This window comes from Tyto alba, unplaced genomic scaffold, assembly GCF_018691265.1.
Source record: "Tyto alba isolate M040663 unplaced genomic scaffold, T.alba_DEE_v4.0 Super-Scaffold_21, whole genome shotgun sequence".
NCBI lineage: Eukaryota > Metazoa > Chordata > Aves > Strigiformes > Tytonidae > Tyto > Tyto alba.
The window spans coordinates 20,523,093-20,545,599 of NW_024881295.1; the positions used below are offsets into that span (position 1 = coordinate 20,523,093).

A 22,507-nucleotide genomic window follows, 5' to 3' on the forward strand; every position below is an offset into this window, starting at 1 on the left:
CAGAAAGCTTTAAGAACACCCATGTCTTTAACACACTTCTGGATAATCTAGAAAACAGGACATTATACGCAGATTTTAAATACCCATCCCCAAAGTGGGAAGATGCCAAAATTAATGAAATAAAAATGAAAACGTATAGCCTGAGTAGAAACACCGCCAAGATTTATTGCAAACCTCGCGCCTTCTGTACCAAGAGCAGACTAGTTAGCAAACCTCTCAATTAGCAGCTACTTCAAGAGCCCACCTACAGAACCTGCCTTTACCTGCAACAGACAACTTGCCCCTAAATGACGTGTGCTAGGAAAACCAACAGGGTAGAGACGAAAAAGCACTGGGAGGTGACTGATGTAATGCTCTTTAGGTGTCCAGTAAGTTTTCCTTTTCACATCACTCACCTTATTCAGTCTAGTATGAATCATCCCAAACTTCACACTCACCAGTGAGACCATCAGCCCTTCGGGGGAAAAAAATCTCTCGAGTCTTACATAAAACTTCAGCTATGAAGAGTGATTAATTACATCAGTTTTAAGCCCTACCACGTGCAGGGACTCAAACCATCACGAAGCTATCTCGGATGCAAATTGACAGCACGTTAGGAAAAAAAAAAAAAAAAAAAAAAAAAAAAAAAAAAAAAAAGTATCTCCATGCCAGTGGAGATTCTTCAGCTAATTTACCTAGAGCTAAAAGTCTCTCTTTCCTCGCAGAAACAAAATAAGGAGCAGCTCTCTGTTTTCTAGTCTCCCAGTTAAGGCGGCTCATCCCTGAGCGCTCCAGAACAGGAGGTACCGGGGATGTGCTGCCTCCGCCGGGGCTTCGCAGGCAGAAAGCAGCCAGCATTAGGTAAGACTCAAGAACTTTTCGGCACGAAGCTTCTCAGCAAACCCTTTCGGCAGCTGCTGACCATTTAACAGATCGTAGGTGGGAACAGAAAACCGACAAACCGGCAGCCCCTTCACGCGGGTGTATTCACAGACGGGAGAAACCCATTTATTTGGCGTCGGAGATACGGGATAGACGCACGGCCATAAAAATGCAAGACCGTGGTTACGGAATTAACACCCCGCTTGGGTTATAGAGTGTTCATTTGGCACCACGGGGCCACGCGTGGGGGTGCCGGGCGCAGCAGCCCCCCCGTGTCTTGTCCACCGCCGGGGCTTACGCAACGGCTGCCGGCACGGGTGGGGGAGCGGGGCAGGGAGGGCTGACCCGCGCTCCGTGGGACTTCCCACGGAGAAACCCTTCTCGGGAGCAGCGGCGCCGCCAGAGAGGTTTCTCCCATCCCTTTTGCGAGCGTTTGGAGGCGCCGGGAACACGGGCGGCCGTGGGTTTGTTGAAGAGGGCAAAGCTTACAGGCAGACCGATCCCCCCCGCCCCGCGGCAGCCGGGCAAGATCCCCGACTCCCTCTCCGAGTAACTCCGAAGTTTTATCCACATTCGCCGCACACACACCCACACCCCCCACACACACTTCTCCCCACCTCCCCTGCCGCTGCCGAGCCGGAGGAGCCCCGCACCGCGCACCCGGCGGCGGGGCTGGGAGCAGAACGCTGCCTTAACGGAGTGCCGATCGGGGAAAGGGGCGGGGGGGGAGGTGTGGGGGGGGTGTGTGTGTGGGGGGGGGGAAAGTATATCTCTTTTGGCCGTCGGGATAAAGAAAAAGACCCCTCAGGCTCCAAGGTGCTGCCCTCACGCCGCTGCCCGGTCGCGCCGCCGCCCGTGGCCGAGAGGTACCCCCCCCCCCCCCCGAGGGGTACGGAGGGTGCCCGGAGGGTGCCCGGAGGCTTCCCCCCCCCCGCCCGGCACCCACCTGTAGGACACCTGCTTCCTAAAGGTGAGGCTCCGTAGCTTCTCCTCCAGCGACTCCTCCGCCGCCAGCCCCGGTTCCTCCGGGACCCCGGCGGCCCCCGCCGCCTCCCCACCGCCCTCGGCCCCCCGGCAGCCGCCGCCACCCGCCGCCCCCGTCTCCTCCCCGCCGGCTGCGGCCGGGGGGTTCATTGCGGTGGGGCCGAGAAGGAGGAGCGGGGGAGGGGGGGGGGGGGCGGCCGGCGGCTGCAGGAACCGGGGAGGGGGGGGGGGGGTCTCCGGATGCCGGGGGGCCGCTTCTCCCGGGGCCGCGGGACGCGCTGCGAGCCGCGGCGGCTGCAAATGGCAGCGCGGCCGCGCAGCATCCATCGGCGGCCGCACTGCAGCGGGGCATTGTGGGAAACTCCCGGCCGCCGCCACGCCCCGCCGCCCCGCCCGCCAATCACCGCGCCGCACCCGCCTCCGCGCCCCCCCCCCCACCCACCCACCCGCCGCCACGCCCTGCCGCGCCACGCCCACGCCCCCACGTCGCGGGGAGCCGGCACGGCAGAAACGCCTTCGAGAGGCAGCTCAAGTGCCCCGCAGCGCCCAGCGATGCCCTAATCTTATACCCCGTGCTTGCTTACGTAGTAATCGCTTCTGATTTTTTATATATATTTTTTTATTTATTTATTTCCCCCCCCCCAGGCAATCTCCATTTAGAACACTCAGAATCAAAGCACCCAACTCCCAAGAGGTATCTTTTGACAACAAGCATCACGGCGCCCCTGAGGAAAAAGAGCTTGTCCGCCCGCCTCGTTCCCTGCTTCTCCCTTTCTCTCACCGGGGGAGACGAAGGAAAACTTCCCAGGGAGGTGTCAGCGCGGGGCTATTTAAACGCATCAGCTGACAATAAGATCAAAAAGTACAGAAAAGGGCAAGGTCTGGGACTGCGCGGGAATTACAGCAGGAACTATGCCCAGCCAGAGCTTTATTTTCTGCATCCAAAACTTCTCCAAGGCAATGCGATCCAAAAGAGAAAGACACACGAAAAAAAAGAGGTGAAGCACAAACGATGACGCCCCACAGAGAAAGCAAACCCTACAGGAACGGATTTCAGAACACACACACACACACACACCCACCCCCCTTCTCCACGGGTGACTTCCCAGCGTGGCCTTGCCCCTTCTTCGTGACCCTCATGCCACAGCACAGCCGGTGGCATGATCCAAACTCAGGCAGGTCACGGCATCTACCGGCTGCCCACATGCACCGGCGTGCAAACGTTAGCAAAATCTTGGGCATCCATCAGAGTTATGACACTCAGTAGGTTCTTGACGCCTGATTCTCCCTCCTTCTCCCGCCTTGTTTAAAGATTCAGCTTCTCCCTGCTTAGCACTGACTGTGCACACATCCCTCGCCTGGACTCCTGCACTGACAGGCTCTACAAAGCAGCCAATCAACATTTTCCTGCCCCTCGCTGGCGGTAGAGAAGGGTGATGAAAAGTGGCTCTTCTTACTGCAGCTCGAGCATTTAAAAGTTGAACCAACTTTCAAAATTCTATTCTAGCCCTCTGCATCAGTGAGGCATATATTATCTGCATGCACATACGCTTCCCCCAGTGTATATCTAAATTTTCTCCCCCAAACCTCAGAGTACTTTTAGTTACTAATGAAGCACATAGAAGAAAGCACAGTTCAGCGATGTAATAGGTGGCTTGTTAGAAGCAAAACTACCAGAGCTCTTATGCAGAACTGCTGAAAGGAGGTCTGGGTCCTGCTCTGAGCTGCGTGCAGAGAGATCTGCAAGCCAGCATGGAGCTCTACTGAAACCGTCATTGCCTTTTCCGTGGAGAGCTGGGACCTCAGCTGGCAAGTCTCCAGCTGAACTCCCAGGGAAATTAGCAGCCGATGGTGCTAGTGAAAGCATCCAATTTCAGAGCAAGTGACAACTATTTTTTTTTTTTTTGCAGAAAGAAACAGCCATTTTGAGGTGGAACTGTCAAAAACCGGTTCAGCCCTAGCCCAACAGCCAGCTTCAAGGATGAGGAGCAGTGCCATAAGCCCCTCTCCCATCAGTGGTATCTTCAGGGTTTTGCTGTTGGTGAAAACCGTATGGTCTGTTGCTATGAGAAAATGCCAATGGCATATGAAAAAAAAAAAAAAAAAAAACAAAAAAAAAAAACAACAAACCACTTTAATTGCAAATTAATTTTGCACTCAGAGAGCAGAACAGTATGCATCATCTCACAGCTTTATTCTTTTAGCCTTTTGGTCCGCACGAGAACAGCTCTGTGGCCTGTGCCCCAGCAAACCGCTCCGCCTCCCCCAGAGCATCTGGAGCAAAGCCTAACAACTAATCAGAATTTCCTACCCCCGCCTCCAGCGGACATCCACGCCACCTGGGCCACGTCCTCCCCCTCCAGCATAAACCCCCCCGTTGTAGCTCCTGCTCGTCAGCAACCCTTTTGCCCACATGACCACGCTGACGCTGTGCTCCGGGATTACCTGTTCTTCCTCTGCCTGCTGCAATTTGCCTGACTCATTTGCAAATTGAGGTGCTAAATCGACTTGCTGTGCCTTTGTCTGAATATCAGCAATTACGGGAGAATCTGAGGCTCGTGAAGGAAAGCCCTGCTTGCACAATTACACCTGTGGCATAGCTGTCAATTCCTGTGGTTTGAGGAAGGCAGAAACTGCAGAAACTCTGTCGGAGCAGCACGTTTGCTCCAAGACGTGGCTGCAGGCATGCCCCTGGATCAGGAAAGGAAAGGAGAAGCGCAAAAATAGATTCTTGGCAGGTTTTGCCAGTATCTGGGACCACTGTGCTAGCAAAAGCTGGGAATCTCGTTTCTTAATGCCAAGGGCTGGGTTGTGGGGTTAAAGAGGAGCACCTCGCATCACTCCACGGTGACTTCCCTGCTCACCTGGGAGAGCTGACAAGCTTCAGCAGGTGGGGAGCTCTTTCTCCTGGGTGGAAACTTCTCGCCGTACCGCATGCCTTGAATAAGCAGGGTGGATGAGGGGACTGGAAGAGGAAATGAGGAGAACAGAGGGAATTCAGCCTTTTGGAGTAAAGCCAAGGGAAGGAGGTTTATTCCATTACTCACATGCCTGTTAAATCCCATTCTGAACACTCCAGTGTGCACTGCAGTAGGTTTTATTCAGAGCGGGAGGGACTGAAAACCCTATTCCTAATGGAAAAGAAGCGGACATGTGAAAAAGGAGCGTGGGGAAGAAAGGGGTGAGGCAACCTTACTTGCTTGGTGTGTCAGGCTAGACCTTGAGAAGTCAGTCTATTTTAAACGCTTCGTATTTCTTAAGGTCATACAGAATTCACCCTCAGGGTAACCCTCAATATTCACCCTCCAGGAAAACATACAAAAATACTTATATTTATACACACACACACGTGTGTGCGTGTGTATGTATTTGCATCCCCCCCCAAATTAATTTTTTTTTTTTAAAGCATGTTTGAACCTGCCGCCAGCTGCCCTTCCCAGATCCAGTGCCAATAGATAAGCCCACGAAAACATTCGCTTTTGGTCAGCATTTGAAGTTCCAGTGGAACACCGCTTCCCCGTCGGGGAACTGAGGGGTGCTGAGGCTTAACACGGCGCCCGCTGCCCTCACCTCGGCAGATCTCCCTCTTGGGCAGAGAAGCTTCTCCCCGCAGCCCTGCCAGTGCTGGCTCTGATCAGTTCTCTGCCGAGTTACTGCTTTCTGCTACATATATTTAATTTTTTGTTTTACCATTTTCAGCTATTTCGCGGCACTGCTCCCCTTTCTGTGCGTCGGCTGCTGCAGCTCGAAATTCCTGTTGTGAAGATGTTCAGTGGAGGTGACGAGGAGGGCCTGGTCCTGGCTTGGAAGTGCCTGGGTGCTGCCCATTCACAGATGACACAGATCAAACCCAGGTTTTTTCCCAATAGTGTTTTGGGTTTTTTTTTTAGGAGGAAAAAAAAAAATAAAAAAAAAAAAGGCTAACCAGAACTTAACCATTTCTTGACAGCGGAAGTGAGACAACCCAACAGACATGGACTTACTCTACATTGGTTATCTTTCCTCAGCTCCATCACGGCGAAGCTAAGGACCAGAACTTGTAATTTCCTCCTTACTCACGATACACAAAGGAGTAATTTTATAGCAGCGTATAGAATTCGTGTAAATACCATTTAAGAATAATTTAATTACAGAAAGTTGAACAAGTCATTCCTGGATTCTGTGGGTACCATTCGAAGCCAATAGGAGACAGGAGCAAGAAAATAAGAAATCAAATCAATCGCTTTTTGAAGCACAAACTGCAGGGAGACAAGACACACAAACATTACTCGTTCGACACAAAGTGAAACATGCTTTTGTTTCTAATTATGGCCTCCTCTGGATCACCATGCTCTGGTTGATCTCAGTGTGCTTTCTGAAGAGGAAGAGGCCACCACTGGGGCCCATTTCACAGACCAGGAATCTGAAGCACAGAGAAGGGCCAGCCAGATTCACCAGCACGCCATGAGCAGGACTAGACCCAGAAGCTCATTTCCTCCGTCCGCATCCATTGCTCTTTCTCCACAGGACATGGGTCCTGCAGAATAATTTTATTTATGACAAAGGTGCAAGCTTTTGCTCGCTGCTTCTACGCTCCAAGCTGGTGAGGTCCCTTACTTCTAAAACACCCAAAGCAAACGAACCAGGAAAGGGAGTGCCAGTGATGAATCTGCCATGAAATACCTGCAGGGGTGCTGCTGTAGAATGGGTACAAGCAATAGCTAACAGCAAAGGGTGAAAGACTTCCTACCCACACCGTGCCATGAGAGGCATTGCAAGGTGCATTCGGACACCCTTCCTCCTGCCCTGCAACAGGAATCAGCAGCCCGAAAAAGAAGTATCAAAATTTAGCCTTGAATTCAAACAGCAACGTGCATTTTCAAAGAACAGCACGTACTGGAGGGTGATAGGGAGCTGACAGCTCATCACCCAGCATTTCTGCATTGTGTGTGCGTTTCTTTTTTAATAACAGCCTCCCTGCTGCACTGCCTGCTGTATGATGCTTTAAGGGTAATACTGAGACCGGAGGAGATGAACCAGTCCTTAATCACCAGCCAGTGTTTGGTATGCTCGGAAAAACTGAGCTCAGCTAAAACTAACTTCCCCAATCAGTCACAGTCTAATGATTTTCCTCTAAAAATGTTATGTATGTCTTGATGCTGCTAACCAGTGCCCTGGATCAATAGTTCCAGCCAGTGAAACTGCCTGTTCAGAAAGCAAAGGGCACCCAGCAGCAGCAGGAGAAAGATGTCGGCTGCAGTAACCCCCGCAACGATGAGCGCAAAGGCGCAGGATGCAGAATTTCGAGGACAAAGTAAAGCCCTTCTACCCCCGCCTTCCAGGAGAAAGCATCACAGAACTTCTTCAGTCAGGTACAGAAACTGAATTTTGTGAGAAAGAGCCGCTTTGTTGTCTGCTGTGACCAAGATGGGGTTAGACAGTTATGTTCTGGTGCTGGAAGCGGGCGCCGCCTGGGCGAGCCGTTCTGTTCGAGCACTGCGCGCAGGCTGCGGGCGCGATGGGACGCGCCAAAAAGACTGGATAGGCAAAAAATAAACCTCTCATTCCACTTTCCTTTCCTCTCACGATAGTTAACGGTGGCGGGCAGCAAAGACAATCCTTGGGTTAAAAACACCAGGGTAAAGCTTGGGAGAGAAGAGGAATTTTTTTTTTTTTTTTTTTTTTTTTTAAACTTCACTGCCAGTTTCTTTTTCTGCTTTAACCTCCTTAGCCCAAAACTGAGGCATTTCTAAAAATCCGCCCCAGCCGCAAATTTGGTGCAGTCCAGGGTGTTCCTCTTTTCATGGTGCACTGCCTTCCCCAACCTCTAAAGCCGCCTGCTTTGAGAGGCCTTGAAAAGGAGGCACCCCGAAGCCATCTGTCATGCCCCCATTTTCAGTTCAGTAAAGCTGGAACTAAAACTTCCATCGCTGGTATTTCCCACGGAGGGTAAGCTCTTGCTTGCTGTTATATGGATGCATGGTACTCACATACGAGGTCCCTCTGCTTGTAGAAAACTGGCGTCACACAAACGGCTGTGTCACTTGTGAAGCCAGCTCTGCACAGGGTAATTTTCCCATCTGCACTAGGTCATCAATCGCCACATTCCCTGGGTGGCCGGCAAAGCCAGAGAGTCCCCAGGCTGGGAGAAATTAAGTTATTTTCTTTTCCATGTCTACTCACGGTAGCAAAAGGTCAACCCTGTCCCCTGGCTGGATGGTGCTTTTGGGCTGCGGGGCGTAATGTCGACTGCTCGCCCAGGCAAACGGCTTCTTCAGCTATCTGAGGGGTGAGTTGGGGTAGGGGAAGGAGCTGAGGCCAGCAAAGGTCCCAACCCCTAAAAGCCAAGGCAGAAAGAGCTCTTTGAAGAATTCACTTCAGGTTAAGCAGTTAGTTGCCCCGTGTAAATTCAGCGCAGGGAACGGCCTTGCTTTCCAGAGGGCTATTTCATAGAATCAACAGAATCACAGAATGGTTTGGGGTGGAAGGGACCTTCAAGGTCAACCAGTCCCACCCCCCCTGCCCCGGGCAGGGCCCCCTTCCCCCAGCCCAGGTTGCTCCCAGCCCCGTCCAACCTGGCCTTGAACCCTCCCAGGGAGGGGGCACCCACAGCTGCTCTGGGCACCCTGGGCCAGCGCCTCCCCCCCCGCACAGGGAGGAATTTCTGCCTTACATCTCATCTAAATCTACCTTCTTCCAGTTTCAAACTCTTACCTCTTGTCTTGTCACTACCTGGTTGGCCCACACGAGCCAAGCTCCAGCACGCTCGAGCAGACCGGTGTCACTAGGCCGAGGCCCCTGAGCATCAGCCTCCCCGGATCCCGCATTCACGGGGGGAGAATTTAAGGTTAACGGTGCCGTATCGCACAGCTGCATTCGCGTGCCATCGCCACTGTTAAATGCCATCAGCCTCCACCTCATTTCCACCCATTATTGCAGCCACCTTCAGTGAAACACCCCCCCCAAAACTGCTATTTTCAACTTTCTCTGCCTACCAACGTGCTGAATTACCCGGGTTCTGCCGTGTGGGAGACGGGCACGCTGTGCACAGCGCCGCACCTGCACAAGCCGAGAGACCAGATCTTTTCCAACCATCAGGAAAGCAAACAAACTGGACTTGCTTTTTTTCTACAGAAAATATTTATTTGCAAGAAACGAAAAGCGTAACATACTTAGCTACATACGTGTTTAGGCTACAAAAGCAGGTAGTCTGTTCGCTCGCAGAATCAAGCAGGTGATTTAAAAAGGAAAAACAGCAATTTCTTTCCACCCAATGGACATGTTTGCGGTGTGAGCGATCAGGTGGGACCGATTCCAGATGACAGCACTTGTACAAAAATCGAGGCCGCTGAACGCACAGACTTATGGCAAAAGAACAGAGATATCTGCAGTCAGAAGAGGCTCCAACGCAGTTTACCAAGGAGTTGAGGGGGAACGCAGTTTACCAAGGAGTTGAGGGGGGCGTGCGTTCGCACTAGTGTCACTGTCCTTCTCATCTGAGTTTTAAATGTTTGCACAAACCCAGCTATATCCACATGAACAGAGGAAAAGGGAAAGATCAGCTGAAATGCCTTAGGGGTGTCGTACACCGGGTGACTTAGAGTCACAAGGGATTGTTTTGCACGGCCCAAGGCAATGGCTTTGGCCCTGGATATGTATTTCTCTTCAAGAGGGTAACACCAGGTAATTTACCCTCGGAAGGGCCAGCGAATCCCAGGGAAACGGTGATGTACCGACCTCTGCGAGCAAACTGCTCCCCCTCGCTGGCACCTTACTGCGCCCCTGGGGTGGTGTGGGTGGGAGGGGGGAGCTTCAGGTCCTCTCCCAGAAAACCAGCTCAAGAAATTGTGTTCCTTGAAGCCGTCAGCTCCCAAAGGCCACTTCTTAAGGCTAACTCACGCCATTTAAAATAAAATAAAATAAAAGCATAAAAGCATTCAAAATCGTAATTCTACAGCACAAAAATGACACCCGAAGATACAATAAAGCCCAAAGAAATTATTTTTTCTCTTCCAAGCCAGAGCTGTCCCACAGAAAGGCCAGACAGTCTATGCCTACACACAAAATGACACAGTGCAACAAATCTCAGTTGAAAATGGCTAAGAGGACAGACTTCAGACAGCAATTCGTACGACAGTTTTGAGTGCTCGGCGATGTGGAATGTGAACCGGTCTCAGAAAGCGACGCCTGGACTTTCTGTTGCACCGAGTGGAATGTGCCTTGTGTGCTCAGGTAGATGCCTTTATTTAGCGACGCTTATTACAGGAAAAAAAACAACTCCATGGTTTTTTTTTGTTTGTTTGTTTGTTTGTTTTTTTAATTGCTCATCATGCCCATGTGCACAGATACACACACGCTCACGCTCATTCTGGCTAACTGTACAAATGAAAGCGAGACGCCAATACGTCAGCACCATTGAATTAAAATCTGATATGGCAAAGTCAGATAAGAGCGGAGTTCTGTCAAAAGAAATTGATTACTTGCCTCTGCTTCCCCCCCCTCTCTCCCTTCCACTCCCTTAATTATGGGCTGCTAAAGTTCAAAAAGATTTTTACCTGCTGGTTGGAAGGGAAAGTGGCATATACCACAAAGGTCAGGTATGCACAAACAGGATTGCACAGTATTAAAGAGCAAGGGGAAGTGTAAAGCTAAAACAAGGGTGGAACTAATGAAAAAGCCTATCCTTGCTGAGTTATGGAATCAAGAGCTAGAAGGTCTCCCTGTGATGTCCAGAGTCCCTCCACCTGGCACTTCTTTCATCTTTTCTGTAAGACAGGTCAACACGTCCAGCTTTCCCGTGTTTTGCTCTTACCTATTCAGTCCCAACTCTTGGAGGAAGAGTATGGACAGGGGCTTTAGGGCAGAGAAGAGACTACTGGTACTAATATCAGAACTCCGTGAGAGTTTCCAGCGAGAGGCACTCTTTTCTACGTAGGAAGTCAATTCATATATATAGCTTGGTAGAGCAGAAAAAGGCCTGACGTGAAAACCACAAACCCAAATGGCAATTCCGATCCCAGAGCCTCCACTGGAGGCTGATGGCCTGAGCGGTGCGGTACGAACTGGGATCACACCCTCGACGTCGCCCTGAACGCCCACTGTCATTTTGCTGGCCATGAGAAAGCGACAATATCCTGGCCCACTGACTGAATCCTTACATCTTATCTGTAAAGGCTTTAGCGTGTAAGCCAGTTCATTCATCTTTGCAAACCCTAAAGTTGTTTATCCCTAACACTATAGTGCAAAGCAGCAATACATCATAGCACTACACTACTTATATAGGCTAGTATAACTTTTGTAGTTACAAAGTACTGACCTACCATTTCACCTTCAGAATACAAAATGTTCCCTTTCTAATTAGTGACTTGAGAAAGAAATATTTCAGTCACCAGGAGTATAAAAATACTCCATATACTTCTGTTCTTAGCTGCATGGGTTTTGTACAATGGCCTCTTGGCATTAGCTAGAATCTAGAGCCCAAATACTCAGTGGAAATCCCTCCCAACGTAGCAATTAGTATCATTCATTTACTTGACCTACATTCTAAATGTGTCTAGACAGAATTCACCACTGACAGTTTGGGAGGATGGGAGTGGAGAGGTGGGTTGGTTTCTTTATTAGGAGAGGAAAAAAAAAAAAAAAAAGGCAAAAAAACAAAGAAGAAAAGTTTTTAGATTCATTTTCGGCTCTGCATTGGAAAAATCAGGAAAACATTGAGATACACTTTTATATGGAGAGATATGGAAGGGTCCTCTGCCAATATAAATCAGACCTGCAGCCTCCAAACACGGTGAAAAGCGTGCTGCGCTCTATCAGCTGGGATCTGGCCTAAGAACCTCAGCCTAATCCATTATCAGTCTGTGCTGCTGAAAAATATTGAATGGTACAGATGAAATAAGAGAAACGCAGCGAAGAACTATAAATAGCCTGGGGGAAAAAAGGAAAAAAAAAAAAACAACACAACATTATCTACACACTGGTAAGAAGGTTAGAACTGTCACATGCCCTGTGCTTGATACTTTTTAAATACACATATATAAAAAAAATAATGCCCTCCATTCCTTCATAGCTTATCTCCCTAGAAGCAAAGACCCGACAGATCTAGCCATGCTTTAAAGCTATAGGCCAAAAGCTAAGTTTACTAGCGTGTGTAAAATCGTGCTGACAAGCAGCACAACGTTACAGCTGGAGACTCCAAGGATCGCTTACGTCTTCTGGTGGAAACGGAAATTAAGCAGCACAACAGAAGGGCTTTGCCTGCCTCGTCCACACACGCACGTTATTCCACAGCACCAAGTCCACTGATCACTGCAGAAAAGGATACGGGCAGAAGACCTCAAGGAATACAGCTGAGCTAATTAAAAGCACTTACACCGGCACCCTCCTGGAAAAGGTCTCCCTACTCCTTCCCCGTGCCCGGAGCACCAACAGCTGCCTCGGCCTGCCGCGTCCCGTCCTCTGTCCCCCTGCCAGGCACCCAGCACGGGCACGAGCTGCCTCTGGGGACAGCGAGGGCCTTGTCACAAAGCCACCTGCGGGCAGGCGATGGTGGGGGGGGATTCTTGGGCCCCTGGGATCTAGCAGAGAAACCTGTTCTGTTAAGGGCCCTGAAGAAAAATGACGACAGCCGTGCCACGGGAAAGCGAAGGTTTTCCTTATTATAAAGAAGTAACACTCAATATAATAAATCCCCCAGCAACGTGCGTGCTAGGTCAAGAGATTCCCCCGAAAGAGTACCTAGAAATAACGCAGAGGATTCCACAAATTAAGATTACAGAAAGAGATTATCGAACAGTTACAAGAAAATCGGTATGATCACACTGGCTTGGACGAATTAGTTCAGAGGCCTGACCCAGAACGCGGCCGGTGTAAAATGCTCCAGATGGAAACACGACCATCTCCCAATTAGATCTGAACCAGGATGCTCAAATTAAGCAAACAAAAGGGCAAAGCTTTAACGGTGACTGGTGCAAGTAGGTTTCGGAGAGGGGGGGGGGGGGGTTGTTTGGGTTTCGCGAAAACGCCTGTCCTTTACGTACTGAAAAATAATTCAATTTTGGTTTTAGTACTGTGAAGTCAGCTGTACCTGCAGCGGGAGGTGATCCATTTAACTGGTAAGGGGCATGAGCTGAGCGGCCTCCTACTTAGGCACAGTTCAAACTGCAGGCTAGTGAGAGCGGCGCTGCGCTCAGCAGCCCGGGAACTCTCCTGCAGAAGGCTTAACCACTCAGTTGCCCTCGGAGGTGGCAAACCACGGGTGCTCTGGAAAAAAATAAAGTCCATTTCAGGATTTTTCTAAACTATGACCGTGCTCGCTTACGCTGACCAGCCGTAAGGTAACGGGGAGGGTCAGTCCCAGCTTTCTCCTGTCACTTTGCTGACCTCATGTGGCTAAGCAATGCAGCCATCCCTTGTGGCACCCACCAGTGTTCATTATGTGGAGCCTTACATTGTTCAAAAAAAAAATAAAAAATAAAAAATAAAAAAATAACCACACAAAAGCTGTTGGTGGACACTGGAATGATTCAGAGGACCCAGCACGATCACTGTGAAGGGAAAGAGATTTTAGGGAGGAAACTGGCCCATGCCTAGAAGGAAACCTGTGAAAAATAGATGACAACAGCATTTCTCTTCTCGTTGCCACCAAAGGTGAAATAATAAAAAGGCACTTGAATAGAAGACTAGGGCACTACCTAGAAAGCATGTCTGTACACCAAAACTCATTACTAGCTCACGGAGTCAGGCCCATGTTTCACTGTCACTAATGTGAAACACCTTCTCAAAATGGCACGGGTAGGGACTGATCCACAACCCCCCTGTAATTCACCAAATTCCTTCCATTCATTTCACTGAGTTTTGAGTCAGGCCTGAGGGCAGCAAATAAGATACTGAAGGAAGGAATCCTAAGGAGAATGAAGATCAAGAAAGGAGCTAGTATGGCAGCTGCTGTAATAAAATAGAAATCCAGTATTTTACAAAATACTTGCAGGAAATATCTACTGTACACGGTAAAAAAATCACTTGTAAGGCTAGGTTAATTTTTCCCTTATTTATCGTTAGGAAAAAAATGAAAGAAAAAAAAGAGCTTCAGATTTCTTTATTCTTTTTTTTTTTTTTTTTTTTTTTAAATCGACTTCTTCTGGTAAACTGTAAAGTAGCTATGCTAGCCTGCTGAATTAGGACTTTCACATTAAATCCATCCTCAGTAGGATCTGAGTGCCCTCCTGTAATAACCAGAAAAAACCCTGCTCAAATCCTGGGGACTGTGCCACTGCAAGGACAAACTGCAAGAAGCACAGCTTGGGAAAAGGCAGGACCAGGGTACTGAGAGAGGGAGAACCCTTAAAGGCAACAGCTCCATGGGACAAGGAGGAAACAAAGCAGGGAGAAGAGTACTGGAGCAGGAGGAGACCTGAATGCTGCTCGTGACTTTGTGTCCACCTCATCCCTCTTCTGCCCTGTCTCCTGCCTGCACACCCAACTCCTCGGGTCAGCGGCTGTCTTGCCGTGCTGCTAAGAGAATATCTGCCACCTCCAGGCCTGACCCGTGCCTAGCTGGGGCTACCCACACCCCTGTATTTTCAGCTAAGCAGTTGGTCTAAGACCACATCTCTGGAAAAGGAGGTAAGAGGACGATAAGTCAGATGGCTTTATTTTCGGGCAATTCAAGTTTGGGGGGGAGGGGATGGGCGTGCAGTGATATTTGTGTGTCTGATTTCAGAGTTTGCCCAGACCACTTGCAGGGTCGGGGAAGCTCGGCCCTCTTCATTGTGACTGCCTGAACAAAACTTTTGCAAAGCTAATAAATACTATTTACAACAGTAACAGGAAGATGGCAAGGAAAGGAAAACACAGGACAATCTGAGATCAGGTCTACATAAGAAATTCCATCAATGCATCAAGAAGCCAATAAATTAAATCCATATGGTCCTCTCAGGAGGCACTTCTGGTTTAAGCCTTACATTGATTTGGTTTGTTGGGAAGGAACCGACTTAAGCTAAACAGATTCGCCTTAAGCAGTCCGAAGGACATCCATCCAAAACATTGCATAAATTTAACAAAACCTGCTTTCTAAACAGGTTAAGTTAAACTAGTGTAATTCTCCCACACAAAGCGCGACAGGAGAGCAACTGATCTTTGCTTGAATTCCACAAGGGTGGAAGCAGTAGGGAAGCCTACCAGGGCTGCTGGCAACCCAGAGAGAAACCTACCCCCCTGAATGATAAAGGGGCTGGAGGGGAGAAGAGAAAGAGCTAGGGGAGGACAATTCAGCAGCATCACTGCCCAACCCTCTCCCGCCCATGCTGTTAACTCAACAGTAGCAGGGCCCTTGCTTGTTCCTTCAGAACCAGGCTGCACACATCCTTCTCAATCCCTCCCAACAGGCCTAAGTGCTGTAGGCACGGAGCTGTGGCTAGATTCTGAGCAGCATCATGCTGCATCTCCTCTTCCTCTCAATTACCTTCTCCCAAGAAACCTCTCACCCACATGCTCCCATCGGTTTTGCGTATGTCACTCTTCTACAGAATGTCATTGTGCTCAGATTAGGATGTGTGCATGCATGCACACACCCCCCCCCCCCACCGGTCACTGGCACGCTGCTGGCATCGTCTGCCATCCTAATTCAATCCTGCCCTTGCGGTACCAGGCAGGAAAGGAATAAAAGCAAAGACAGGGACTGTGTGTGAAGTAAGGAAGGGAGTTACAAAGACGAGATCCCATCTGCAGTCACAGCCTCACCAGTCAATGCAGAAGTCGAACTCCCTCTCCTTTGTGCTTTGGTTCGCTGAGGATGACAAGTCAGGGGGACTTTGGTTGAAAATATGTGGGAAAGAGGGAAGTCAAGAAAAAAGGCCTTTTTTTTTATTTTTAAGAGGTGGCATTGACTCTTCTATCTATTTCAATTATCTTCAGTGTTTCATTGCCTTCTAGTTCGGAGCTGACTCTGTAGGGAACAAAAAAAACAAAACAAAACAAAACAAAACAACAAAGGTTAACGCTACTAGTAATTTTTTGAAGCACATATCCTGCTTGAATTGGCTAATGCTAAAAAGGCACTCAGTATTTACCAGGTACTTCTCAGTTGGAGTATGGTAACACACTGAATTAGTCATCTCTTTGGCTCTAGATATAACTTTGACACAAGTGCTCGGAAGGCATGCTTAGGGTGATGTGGCTCATCCTAACCCTCAGAATAGTATGCTTCCAAACAAAATCCCTCTCTCCACTGTTTGGTGTGCTTGCTACTGCTTGTTAGCAGAGACCAAGACCTGGGCCAACAGGACAGTGGCAGGACAAGAAAAGGTACAGTGCGAAGAAAACCGCAGACACGCAGTTAAACCAGTGAATCTCTCTCTTTTCAGAGGCCCCAAAAACTTACATCTATACTGACAAATAAAAAATAAAATTACGAAGGAACTCTGCGTTAAGAAGTTCAGATAACTTTACAGGTCTGTCTCTTCAGACCAAGTCCTTCAAACTTTCCACAGTAATGCCTCAGTAAGATCACTGCTGTGAGAAGCTCCGGCTCTTCACCCCCTAACCTCACAGAAAGCCCAGCGAGTCACAGCCTCACACTTCTACCCAACTGGCAAAAGCTTATTCCTTCAGGAGACACAGAAGTAAGTGCTTAACGAAGTGGGTAGGCACAACCAACAGGCTTACAGGGGTTGGGTTTCTGGCAGAAGCGCTGACTTCAGTAGCTGTATTACCAGAATACTGTTGCAACCACTCCTCCAGAGGAACAATAATAACTTGGCCTACTGGCTCTCCAGATAGAGACCAAACACATACTTTATGTCTCACACTGCCCGGCGTACCGGAGCCCACAGTCTTACTGCTGCTCTCCAAACACAACAGGCAGTGACGCCGAACACCCGTGTGGCAAGCAGCTCCCCCCCCCCGCCCCCTCCCCTGCACTCACCTGTGCTGCTGCAGGCCCAGCAGCACGGATTTCTCCAGCCTTGTCTCGTTGGCTATTGTGAACTGCATGATATCATCCTGCTGCGTCCCCGGCACGGCTTCCAGGGACAGCGCTGCGTACTTGGAGGTGTCGGCCTGCCGGTCGGTGCGATCTGCGAAGGAGATCGGGCTCGACGATTCCTCCAGCTGGTGAGGCTCTTCATAAAGTAGCAGACTCCTTGACCTCACTGCATCCAAAGACAGAAGACAAAAAGAGAGGAGAAACAGGCAGCTCAGAGGACTGCCCTGGTCGTTTCAGGAAACGGAAACCGTCAGAGCAGAATTAAAGCTGCAAAGGCCTTTGCATAGTGATTAACTGGTAATTTGGTAGCTGAGGGAAGACACCGCAGCAATGGTCCAGGGTAGAGCTCAAAAACGTTCTGAATTATTCACAAAACAAGAACAAAACGAAACAATCGCTTTGATAATACACGTTGAAAGCAACTGGTTCATTAAGGGTATGTAATACTAACAGCTTCCCCCTCGGTCCTCGGACTCTTTGTTGACACTGGCAAAGGAAACACCAGCTGATGGGCAGTTGCACATTTTAACAGTATGAACACTTGCCACCAAGCAGAAATCCTGCTACCTTTTATAGACCACTAGCTTTAGTTCCACAAACAGGAACAAAAAAGTACCAAACAGGCTAGTGGGGAAAACGTTTTGCCCATGTTTATGAAGTCTGCTGCCATCAGCACAGCTTGCCAAACTATCCTTCTTTGAAAAACACAGGTATCTCGAGGAACGATCGGCTAAGAAGCAGAAAAGCAAGAGGTACTTGAGGAGGGGGTCAGGGATGGGGGCGGAAAACAAGTGCTGAAGCACAACCAAGCAAGGAGCAAGACTGGGATAACTGTCACTTACCAATGGAGTCTGTGTAGGACTCTGGCGAGGAATGCTGCCTGGGCAACACCATCTTTGTAGCAGAAGGATACGGCCCATAGCTCTGAGAGAAGCTGCCAAAAACCACTGCAAAGCACAGCACCACCATCTGGCAAAGGGAGGGTGAAGAAGAGGTAAGTGCACTAGCTCTTTGCGCACAGCAAAACTAAGAATCAACACAAGGTAGATCTGACACTTTTTCAAAACAGGTATCTGGGGCTGTTTTCATCACGACATACAGTGTCTCTTAGCAAAAGCACATATACACCAACAATTCCGTGTTTTAAAGGGCAGATTTCAACACTGGTGTTTGTTTTCAATGTCTACCAGCATTGTGGCCTGTTGCCTTATTTACTCCCAAAACTGAAAAGCAGACACAGACACCATGTGTGTTTTACAGATACTGTCAGGAATTTCCAAGGTTATTCCTGCTGCCGGCCCCAGTCTTGCTGCAAAGTGACAGAGAGGCTAGCAGACTAGGAGAACAGCTTGGGCCTTGAAAATAATTTCCGTCAATTTATAGCACTAGTATAAAGGGAACTTGCTGGCTGAGTAGAAGGAGGGAAAAGTTTCATTCTAATCCTTTTTTTACCCTGACTGCTATTACTGAAAGAGGACAGAGGTAAATTTACAGCCTCAGTCATATTTTTGTTTGGATGGGCGAGTTTATTTTTATTGGTATCAACAGAACCGAGCATCAAAGGTCACGCTCATTTTCATTTTACAATCCTGGATGTTATTTCCCACATACAATATTGTAGCAAGTAATAAAACAGGTCACTCAGAGGAGCAGTGCTCCATCTTTCATCTCTGCAGCACCCAGTCAAAAGCAGCACTCCTCCGGAATTCAATGCCTTCCCACAAACATTAATCTTCATCAGCCAGGAGTCTCACCTACCTCAAAACTAATTGTCAAATTACCAAGAGAAGTTTCCCAAGCTGAGAATTTGCAGGTGAGGGGCGTTGCAGAACAAGGGATGTGCCTTTGAGCAGCGGGCAGAGATTCTCATTCCCCTACAATACCCAGCTTTAGGGACACTCACCATAAGACAGGTCCCTGTCTGTGTGCTAGCTGCCTTACATGAACGGGACACTTTCCCAGCAACCACGGCCTGGAGTCTCTGCAACTGCTGCAGAAGTGTTCTGGAAAGCAAAGACAACAGACAAGCGTCAAATGCACTGATCTACTTGCTGGTTAAACAGCTTTTTTGCTTCAAATGCCACACCTGGCAGTAATACAGCATTTATGACAAGGTACAGATCACTGAAGTCCTCCCCTTGAAGTTAGTAGGAAGGAATGTTTCTAGTTTTACAAGGTTTTTACATGTATGACCACTGGACCTCTCAAAAAGATCTTTTGCCTTTCCCTCAACTGATGTCCCAGAGCAATTTCTTCTTCAGCACTTTCCAATGGCCCTTATAAATAAAAACTGCATTTTCAGTGTTTCTGCAAGAAACAAATCTGGTAAGCGTACAAACAACTGCAACTGCTCTAGATGCAAGAGAGTACATGCATATATGACCTGGTTCTTTGTACACAAATTCAGCAGGAGCTCCACCAATATTTGAAAAGGTGCAGAAGCAAGTTTGTAACCGGTCTAGCTGGTGACAGAGGTATACAGCTTCCTCCTTTTTCTGAAAACCTGCTGTACAGTGGTTTGGACCACATGCTGGACCACTTTCAAAGAGACGGTCTTAAAGCCAGACAGAGTCACAAGCTCCACTTCTCATGTTCATTTATTAAATAAAGCACTTTACTGCTGTGTTCTAAATCCTCCAAGAGTTGACAACAATCACAGGTGCCTGAGGTGGCTACTCTGACTGTATCTTTCAGAGGTCCCAACACAATGGCAGTCCTTTCGTGGTTGGTTGGAGTCAACAGTTCCAGATCAGAAACGTATTCTTCTGTCTTTCTAGCCATTTTATTTCTCCTGTAGCATCACAAATTACTACAGTCAGAATACTAGTCATTTAAATGGGCAATGATCTCAAAGAACAATCGACACAGGGTTTTTACAGCAGTTTTCATTTTGTTTTCATTAAAGCTTTTTAACCGACAAGGAGTAACCCAGATGTCTGTCCTCAACACAGTCAAATATAGTAGAATTTTGCATCAAGATGTTAACTCTTCTGTTTGTTTCCCATTTTATATTTCTACTGTAAATCTTGCAACTTATTGCAGAAGGTAACCCCCCCCAAAAAACTCCAGGCAACAGCTTTGGAAGCTGTGATGTCAAACGGTAAAGTAAGAGGCAAGGTCAGGGTGTCAGAGAAAATGGAAGGATTATTTTAAGATCAAACTGGCTAAAAGCTAATTGTAGGACAGACCCAGAGGTGCCTTCACAGCTCAATATACACTTGTCTGCCTATTATTATAGATTTTTTTAATCATCAATGCTCATTGCTAATTAGGGTTTAATGAATTCAAGGACTTCAGGAATGCATTCTGAAATGAGCACAAGGCATGCTCACAGCACAGATTTATCTGGGCCAGCAGATCTTTCTCAACTTATTAAGGAAGGATGTCTTGCATGCTCCTGAGAGCACGGTTTATTCTGCACCTCAGTACTTAAAAAAAGAAAGCGATTTGTCTAATTCAGTCCTTTATTCGCTATTAGAGGGACCACAGGCAAATTAAGAGATGAAAACACTGTCCATCACATAAATGACACCATCCTAATTCCCTGCTCTCTTCTGCATCTCTCCCCGGACCTTTCTCACATCCACTACATGGCACAGGGCTCACAAAGACTTGCATGCATGGCATACATCATTTTCCAGCACAGGACGTGCTGCAAACAGTGTTCCCACCATATGCCACCCGCGATGTTACACAGCCATGCCTTTTTAACCCTGTCATTTCTGTGCTATTACAGAAGGCGAAACCTCTCCCCTGTTTCAGGCCTGAATCACTGGGTTCGACACAGACCAGCTCTGCGGCGCGAGGCAGAAGGAGCTCTCCTCCTCCCCAGCTCGGGGGCTGGCAGCAGCGGCAGCCTGGAAATGCTGATCGTTCTTGCCACTTTTTGTGGAGGCGTCAGTGAGAAAACAGCTAATGGCTGGGGAGGAAAGCAACAGAGAAGAGGCAATTCTCATTTTGCTCATCTTTGCCTTTTTGTGTCCAATTTGAAAAACCTGCTGGGCAGAGTGGGCCCAGAGACCTGATTCCAAAACACTCTCTTTTCGGAAAGTATAATTTGGCAAGTATTCTGAGGTCTCCTATACACAGAGGAAGATTCATCCCCCACCTTATTTATCAGCTACCTTTATATAAAACATCCTTCTCCCCAAAGCCACTTATCTGTTTGAGCAGAGCTACTGTCTTCTTCTCAATGGACAAGGGCTCAGTGTTGGGAGCTGACAGGCGACAAGTCCATTTTCAAACTGAGAGCAAGAGCGGAGGCATGAGCAAGGAACGGGTTTCTTTGTCCAGAGATGATACCAGTTTACCCTGCCACCACCAAAACGGGGCACTCCTTGGTGGTTTTATTCTCTATCTGAATCTGGAATGGTGGGAGACTGGATTCTGAGGTCAAAATATCTCCTTTCCCATGCAAAACCTGCCTTCATTGTTACTGGATGGCTGCAGGGGTGATCTCGACTCAGAGAGGGAAAAGGAGAAGCCCTGTGCTCTGCAGAACAGGGACTTACATTCAACGATGATGCTCCCTCTGAATAGCAGCAGGAAGACCATGAATGCTTTTAGAGAAACACACTGCCTATGGCTAAGTCCTAACAGGAGAAAACGCAATCCCAAGGCAGTGTGCATAAGGGGGTTTGCACCCACGGGGATTATTTTCACTGTGTCTGACACATTTCCCAGTGATATTCAATTAGAGGGTCACCTCCGTAGGAGGTGTGAACCCGCTTTCACGCTTTTCTCTGCCAGTGGAAGCACCTCATAGGAAAGCTGTAAAGTGACTGAAGGCTCCTGCTCTCCCTTCCACACACTGCCAGCAAATCCACTCTGCCTGTGATGTCCTCTTTTCATGTGCACATCCACGTATCCATCTTCAGAAAAGCCACTTTCACTACCAAAGTAAGGAACAAGTCAAAGCTTCCCCTCTGTTCCAGTGACACTTTGATTAAGGAGAGAGAATATGTCATTCCAGGACCTGGCCACCCGGGAGGCTTCCTCGAGTCAATGTTTATGTTTAAAATCCAACATCAATTTAGAAAAAAAAAACAAAAAAAAAACCAAACAAAAAAAAATGCTTCTGAGGGACAGCAAACACTGTTTATTTTGATCGAGATTTTTCAGAAAATATATCTATTTTGTGAGGAACGAAACCTTATTTTGATAAGGAGAGAGAAAAATTATTCTGTCTTCCATTTCTACACATAGATTCCTTCTCTGCCTGTCCTGTTTGTAAGAAAGAGCAAATCCCAAAGTAAGGTTTTCACTGAAAGACCAAAATACCTCAAAGCAGCAAAAAATCCACATTTTTTCCCTCATTTGAATTACAAAGAAAAAAATCTAGCCATTTTTCATCAAAGATGTTTCAGCATAAAAAACACTGTCCTGCTCCAGGGAGTCGCTCCAGGGCCACCACGCTTTGTCAACGATTATAAGGGTGTTCTGAAGTGAAATGCAAGAAATCTCATCGCAACCTAAATCCAGATCCTTCACCCCTTGAAAATAACTTGGCAAAATGACTTTACCGGCCTCAAATAAAGGAACAGCCAAACAAATCAGTGAAGTCTGGCAGCTTTGGTGCCAGATAAACCCTTGGTGGGTCAGACTGTTACGCAACACGATCTTGAGACGACTGGAAGTTGTAATAGCTTGAGCAGGAGCACGAGAAATGGAAGAATATCTCAATTTTATTTATAAAGCCAT

The 22,507-nt window shown here is 48.1% G+C and overlaps 2 protein-coding genes across 5 annotated transcripts in view; both read right to left on the reverse strand.

Moving 5' to 3' along the window:
• DGKI (diacylglycerol kinase iota) overlaps window positions 1-2,175 on the reverse strand; it is a 217,958-nt gene extending 215,783 nt beyond the window's left edge. For all 3 annotated transcript variants that reach the window (XM_042795524.1, XM_042795525.1, XM_042795523.1), the window contains exon 1: window positions 1,808-2,175. In XM_042795524.1, coding sequence (XP_042651458.1) covers window positions 1,808-2,172 — 365 coding nt within the window. In that variant the 5' untranslated portion in view covers window positions 2,173-2,175. The remainder of the gene's footprint in view (window positions 1-1,807) is intronic.
• Window positions 2,176-10,109: 7,934 nt separating this feature from the next.
• The window catches only part of CREB3L2 (cAMP responsive element binding protein 3 like 2), an 82,893-nt gene continuing 70,495 nt past the window's right edge, over window positions 10,110-22,507 (reverse strand). For both annotated transcript variants that reach the window (XM_042795334.1, XM_042795333.1), the window contains exons 9-12: window positions 18,711-18,810; window positions 17,650-17,776; window positions 16,748-16,973; window positions 10,110-15,769 (exon numbers count right to left, since the gene is read on the reverse strand). In XM_042795334.1, the coding sequence (XP_042651268.1) occupies window positions 15,694-15,769; window positions 16,748-16,973; window positions 17,650-17,776; window positions 18,711-18,810 (529 nt within the window). In that variant the 3' untranslated portion in view covers window positions 10,110-15,693. The remainder of the gene's footprint in view (window positions 15,770-16,747; window positions 16,974-17,649; window positions 17,777-18,710; window positions 18,811-22,507) is intronic.